The sequence below is a fragment of the Acyrthosiphon pisum genome, chromosome A3, assembly GCF_005508785.2.
Source record: "Acyrthosiphon pisum isolate AL4f chromosome A3, pea_aphid_22Mar2018_4r6ur, whole genome shotgun sequence".
Classification (NCBI taxonomy): Eukaryota; Metazoa; Arthropoda; class Insecta; order Hemiptera; family Aphididae; genus Acyrthosiphon; species Acyrthosiphon pisum.
This window is the reverse complement of record NC_042496.1, coordinates 31,265,217-31,272,840: the sequence shown is the minus strand read 5'-3', so window position 1 is coordinate 31,272,840 and position 7,624 is coordinate 31,265,217. Positions and strand designations below refer to the sequence as shown.

Here is a 7,624-nt window from a genome sequence, read left to right as displayed (position 1 = left end):
TGTAGATAAGTGATATTTACCAAATTCTTTATGCATAATACCTATAATAATGCATGATAGTAATTACGTTTAAAAAATATAAATGTTTGTCTGCAAGCTGTATTTAGGTATCTCCGAAATTTTTAGAAACAGTTGCGAGCTTGGATATAACTATCGGTTGCGCAATAATTAAATTTAGGTAGGCAATAATATTTTAGAAAGCATTCCCTTGAATATTAATGAAATAATATCAAAATCCAAAGGCGCAATTTCAATTAAAAAACTGAGGGTGCTTAAGCTCTGCATTTTTTTGGCATTTAAATTCAATTATAACTATGAGGCAATTATGAATTTTTTGAGCAAAAATGTTTTATGACAATTTAACATTGAAGACTTATAGTGTATTAGGTACATTTTATTAAAATGAATACAAAAGTCAATTTTAATTTATCAACAATTTAAAACAACTTTTTCATATTTTATTCAAAAAATATGACAAATAAATATTAGTATACAAGGTATAAAAAAAAACAGGAACGAAAAAAAAATTACGCTACTTAAACGTATGACAAAAATTGTTAAAATTATTTGATTAGTAAATAATTTAAGAATTAATATACTCATGTCAGCCAATTTTCAAAAAAAATATTTTGAAAGAAGTTATTATAATAACTTACGTATACGTTCCAAATTCATTTAATCAAAAAAATATTGATATATCAAAAATTCTAAAAATAAGCTATTTGACTTAGATAAATGTTTTTACTATCAAAATTATTGTTTTTATAATCAGATTCACAAATTGACTATTTTGAATATATCTAAAAAAATTGAAATCAAATTTAAAATTTAAAATTTTTAATGTTAAAAAATAAGTACCTAATTAATATATAAAAATAATTTTTTGCATAATATATTTGAAACTATAAATAAGTGACTATAAATTGTATATAAAAAAACAATTTAAATATTGATTAGAACAAAAGTTATTTCAAAAGTCAGTTCTATTTATTACACCCTGTATAGGATATTATACTATATAATAGTATAATACCATACGGCATACACAATTACACAGACTGTCGAACACTTGGAGCTCATAAGTGAATACCAACTGACAAGTGATTCGTATATCGTAATTAGGTTTTTGTCCGAATTAGATATGGGCTCAGGAATGTTTATATTAGTAAATACTCGCGATACTATTGTCTTTTTAATTCGAAAAAATGACAATTGTCGAGTTCATTTTTTCATTCATTATACTCTGTACCCTCATGTCTGAAGATAAACTGTTTTTGGTTTTTTTGATATTGTAAGGAAAAGTTTTGACACATATAGGTACGCATAAATTATTAGAGGGTGCTAATCTTAAAACTGGGGGTGCTAATACCCCCTAAGCCCCCCTCTATTTGCGCCTATGCGTATCACATGATTGTATTTAACACGAAAAAACGATTTCATGGTATATAATATGTAGTTAGCAAAATTATTAATGATCACTATAGGCACTTACTACCTATACGGCTAATAATCCATAAAATAAACGTCTTAAAAAAAAAAAAATATATATAATATGACTATATTATATTATAATATAATCAATGTTAGGGAAATTAATTTTTTTTGACAATTGAACTACATTAAAGGGGCCTTGTTATTACCTATTACATCTGTTAAGAATTATATAGGTATAAGTCATATTATATTATAAAATAATCAATGTTAGGAAAATTAATTTTTTTTGACAATTGAACTACATTAAAGGGGCCTTGTTATTACCTAGGAAATTTCTAAATTCGTCTCAGCATTCCGGAATCTATGTATAACTCGTAACTTGTAAATTATTATAAGTGTGAGTGAAATTAAATGCAGGTACTTCCTCGTACGTCATAGGCGCTAATAGGGAATTTCAATGGGGGGAGGGGGCTTCAGAAACTTAAGGTCTTAAATTGACGCCAGTAGCGAGGCCCCTCAGGCCTTAAGAATTACATTTTAATATTGTTATCAAAATATGAGATTTTGGACTTATTTTCTTTTAAGAAATTTTGAAATTTAACATCACTATACTCGTATAATATTATCGTCCACCAACTATTAAATACTTGAATAGGTATAATGACAATGTATTTTATTAAATGTAAGTACATTTGAGTTTGTATAGCGAATAATATTATTATCACTTAATGGCATTGTGTTCATAAAAACATTTTAAATAAACACGCTCCCGAGTTCTAGAATGTTTAAGACAATTATTCGTTTGAGAGGTAGGTATTTTTTATAATGGCCAACCTGGAGTAAAAGTAAATATTTATGCGTCTGTATAATATTATGTATACTGTTTTATTGTGACAGTAAAATTAACACGAATAGCTAAAATAATTCACTGTAAATATACTTACACGAGATTGGATTTTTTTGGGAACCAGAGATCTTAAAATATTGAACACTACGGCTGCGTATGACGGTACGTTTATGAAGTGGACCTGTATCAGTTTGTACGGGAAAAATGTCTGAAAACAAAATAATATATTGTATTAATGATGTGGATACGTATTTATGTAATTATTGAAACAACATGACTGACAACTATAATATACAGTGAAACCTATCTATTTCATAAAATTTTATCTAACCATTAAGTCTCTTAATTTTTTGAAATAACATTTTTTTTGATTGTTTATGATTTGCACACTTATTTATACGTTATTTTTAACGAGCTACATATTTGTATCTAGGATAACCTCGCACCGGCCACACCTGATATGCTTAAATACTAGGTATACGAATACCTTAAAATATACTCACCGAACACTGTAAAGATTTCCTGAGAAAATTTGGGGTCACTTGAGTAAGTAATTCGTTTTTGTTCGTCGTGGCCATGTCATAAATAATGATCACGCCGTTTACCGTCTCTCGCTTCAAGTTCCAGTCGATGCACATGTAAAAGTATTTCGTCCACTGATCTAAATACCTGCCGGGAACATCTTCGTCGGTGAGATTTTTCGTCACTATGACTTGGTAACCCTCGTCTGTCAAATTGCTTGAAAACCCAAACCACCTGTATTGCAGTGCACACGAGTGGCACAAAATAATCATAAATACAAATATGATAAAAAAATCGTCTATTGCTCCCCCCCACTTTCTTCGGATTCGTAAAGAAAAAAACGCCCCCCCCCACCACGTAATCATAGCAATACTAGCTCCGAATAGATCATTAATGTTTACGATGTCAATAACAATATTATTGCATACTAACGTTTTTCGCATCGCCGTCTGGACGTCATCTCCGAGTGGATCTCGGACGCCGAAGAATTCGTCGATAAGCGACCTGCAGCAAAAATATCCGTCCAATGATTCTTTGGTCCTCTCTATCCGAAGTTTTCGTCCGATAAAACAGTTCCGCAACCACGCTCGGTCTGTGTGATAATCATAAAACGGTTTTAAATTATAAATCGAAAAAGCAACAGTAGATTACATTGCAATATTATAAATTAGACAATGGAATAACTATAATTAATAATGCCGGCTAATAACCACGTACTCGATGCCTTGATTAATTATCATTGGTCATTACTCATTTACTCGACGCGTTAGTTTAAGCATTAAAAGAAAAGTATAAATAATACAATATATATATTAATAAGGTCTCGGAAAATAACGATCAAGTGAAATGTGTCTCTTTTAGAAGTATTTATTTTGTACAGCCATAACGAAATGTCTACACAAAATATTATATCGTTATATTTAGGTAAACAGGACATCAGTGGCTGTGAACTTTTTATTATTTTTTAAGTTAATCGGTACTGTATGTTCCGAAAGTTCCAAAATATTCTCACAGATTATTGAGTTTTAGACATTTTAATCAAATTTCTCTAAGGAAAGACCAATATCAATATTAATTATTGTAGAAGTTTTACATTTTCTCAAAAATATCTGTGTATGTTTAAAAGGTATTTTTTATAATATAATATATGATATTACAACTTGATTATAAGATGTGTATGATAAAATTTGTTACCATTATTTCTGTATAATATCCTAATATTTATGCTCTGTGTTATCCCTATATTTTTGGTTTGATTTCGGAACAGAAATATAATTCCAACGTGATTTATCCCCACGGTATTAATATATTATTTTCAACGGTTTTCAATAAATTATAATTAAATAATGATATCACGGTGCTCTGGTTAGACAATATAATACACCAACATACCTGACCCATCTCTCCCTTATCAATATAAAATACGAAAGGTAGTATAATTTTTAATCCAATTAAAAAAATTGTAAAATCCATGTCATGAAATATTTATTTGAGTTATGACTGATAGGATAATAAAACATTCATTGAAAATATATTTAGACATATTTTTATAGTACCTTTGTATATTGATTTGTCAGTTGTCAATAATAAGATATATTATTTTATTAATATCTAAATAATATTTATTTTAAATATTAATAGTTATGTTTTTAATCGTCAATAATTTCTATACTTATATATCTACCTAATAAAAATAATATTGTTGTACAAAATAAGATTAAATAATATTAGTTCTGCAAGTAAAATAATTGAAAATTCATTTAATTACAATAAATATGTATGATGTATTTTTCTAAATAAATTTGATAGATTTTTGATGATGTTTCTTATAAGCGTTTCTCGTGACCAACAATAAAAAGGTCATTCCTACTCAATACTTTAACATATTATATATTTATATGCATGTTATAAAATAATATTTGTTTGGCACCAGAAATTAAACATTACTTATATTGATTAAGCGAGTTACAATGTTGATGACTTTTACATTTTTAGCGGGTGTGGTACTACTGTCCGACTCTAAATAGGTCGAATAGCTGACAAACTAAAAGGACAACAAACAATATTGATGGACATAATATAATTGGTTTTTATTGAGATAGGTACCTATATTTTAAATTATTTATTATTTATTTATTTAACATGTTATACAATATATTAAATATCAAAAATGTCCTTAAACAGTTCAAGGCAAATCAAAATTTTTTGAATATTTTATCGTGTATAGAAAATGTAAATATAAACAACCAGTGAAGTTGTCATGCGTATGTCATTTGTTTTAGGGTTACACCGAAAATCAAAATCCATTTTTTCGAAAACCGATTTTTTAACGCATTTTGTAATGTCATAGGTACTAATTTTTTATACTTACATTTGCTGTTTTTAGAATGTTTTAGATAAAGATCATAGTCCTCTGTGTTTTACAATTATTATAAAAGTTCTAAATATCTAATAATATTGTTATATTTATTGTAAAATGCATTTTCAATAACTAGGAACGATCATCAATTTAATATTAATGTTCAACAGTTTCTTATTAGCGTAGGCATACATGTCGTGCCGTCTCAGTTTTGACGAAATTCATAATAATATAGTTTGCATTTTAAATTAATTTTATTACTATTATTAACGAATATTTAAGCAGAATATATTAAATATTTTCTTTTAATTTAATATTAATCTATAACGACTTAATAATTTTTATTTAAAATACTTTTAAAATGTCCAAGTAAATAGTAGTAAAAGTAGTAATAGGATTAGTAGATACCTAACTGATTTTGTACTTTTTTTATCATTAAATTGTTTAGTTTTTAAAAAGGTGTAACTTTTAAGTTGTCTTCTTGGAATTAATAATTTTATTGTGAGTGGCTCTATAGTACCTATATGTACGTGTAATAATCATTATAATCTCAGTCTCCCCAGTAATTTCCGCTTATGGTCGTCGTGCTCACCGGTGATGTTCGGCAAATGAGGCATGTCCCGCAGCCACTCGATCAGTTTGTCTACCTCTTCGTCGTACGGTTGCAGTTTGTGGTCCACGTCAGTCGTCTGCAGATCGTCGTCTCCAACAGTGGCTGCCACATTGCAATTCTTATCGTCTTCTCGTTGCATTTCTTAATATTGTTAGGTATCGCGTGATTTATATAAATAATGAAACGCGATACGATTTTGGTTTTGTGTTTATAACGACGATCGTCCGCTTACGGTTTTGTCATCGATGCACGACACTGCAACAGGTGTTGACCCAACGTGTGGGTTATGTATTGTGTGTAAGGTGTAATTTGAGTTATAACGGATTCGGTTGTAGACCGATCGGAGACACACACGGTTTCGGTATACCTTCCACTGTTCTCGTATTGTCGTATATATATATATGTCTAAGCTTGTAAAAAATGTACGTATACTATAAAATATTGCTATCCACTGTAACCACCGCGGTCGTTAATAATGTCATATTATCGCTGTTTAACGCATTACTAACGCAATTATATACGGGTCCGTGACAATATTACATTATTATAATAACGACTTATGAACATTACCGTCGACTCATCACCACGCGTCGAGACGGTTATTCGATTTTAATTAAATTTTTTTTACCAACACGTTGGCATATTTCACATATTATAATAATACAATATACATTGGTTCTTGGTTTAGATTCTGAGTGGAGCTATGTATTTACTTTACAATTGTTATGTGTGTTATTTTTTTATGTAACTCACAAATGAATAGCCATAGTGACATTGGGGCCCAAGGAGTTGAATGGTGGGGATGGCAGGAATCCAGACCCCCCCCCCCCCCGGAATTTTTTTTTCAGTTACTGCCTTATTGTGGCTCATTGCGAATTAACTGACCAGAGGCCCAATCATGAGCGAGACTGGCACCAGGCATTTATCCAGGGGGGGGGGGGTCCATGGGGTCTGGACCCTATCCGAAATGTTTGTGCGCCGGCACATAAAATCATTATCCTTATATGATTTGGCACCGGTCCAATGTGCGACCTACAACTGATAATTGACCTATTCTTTGCCGGGCTAGTGTGTGACCTACGGCCAATGTGTGTATTTTCCTATATTTCCTAAATATATTTATTTTTGTGTAGAGAATAGAGATACAAACGTGATAATTATAAACTGTTAATAATAGTAATAATACAGTGGGTGCAAAAATTATGGAACGCGTGTATCTGGCCCGTGGGTTTTTGGACTTTGTAGCAAAAAAAAAAAATGATATTTTGGAACGACGTTTATTAATCGTAGAAAAACTTAACAAAGCAACTTCCTATAATTAAAATTGATGTAGAACTAGGAAGTATAATCCATAGTGATGAATGGAGAGCTTATTCGTCATTAAACAATGAAGGGTACATACACAGTACTGTGATTCGTCAAAAATGGTTTATTGATCCTGATACAAATGCCAATACTTAAACCATAGAATGTTTGTGGAAAATAGTGAAAAAGCGATATTAAATAAGAGTAAACGGCGCATCTCCATTATTACCTAGACAACTTAAAGAGGAGTGGTGGAGATCCCTTCACCCAAATATGCAAACTATATTTGATGAATTTTTATCAGACATTAAGGATGCTTTTATGACAAATTATACATAAATTACGATAAATTCTTATCAGACAAGAAGGATAATTAATTATAAATGAATTAATAACTATAACAACTATTAATATGGATAAATTTAAAGGATAAAATAATAAATTAATTAATAACTGTAATAACTATAAAAAAATATAGTATACAGTATAGGTCAATATACCGGTCAATAATATAGGTCATATACGACCTATATGTAGGTCCCAC

General features: G+C 29.7%; 1 protein-coding gene across 1 annotated transcript in view; it reads right to left on the bottom strand.

Annotated features, from left to right (window-relative positions):
* LOC100575948 (clavesin-2) overlaps positions 1–6,175 on the bottom strand; it is an 8,476-nt gene extending 2,301 nt beyond the window's left edge. The window contains exons 1-4 of the mRNA XM_003247841.4: positions 5,755–6,175; positions 3,236–3,395; positions 2,785–3,037; positions 2,379–2,489 (exon numbers count right to left, since the gene is read on the bottom strand). Of these exons, the coding sequence (XP_003247889.1) occupies positions 2,379–2,489; positions 2,785–3,037; positions 3,236–3,395; positions 5,755–5,914 (684 nt within the window). The 5' untranslated portion in view covers positions 5,915–6,175. The remainder of the gene's footprint in view (positions 1–2,378; positions 2,490–2,784; positions 3,038–3,235; positions 3,396–5,754) is intronic.
* Between the last annotated feature and the right edge of the window lie 1,449 nt (positions 6,176–7,624).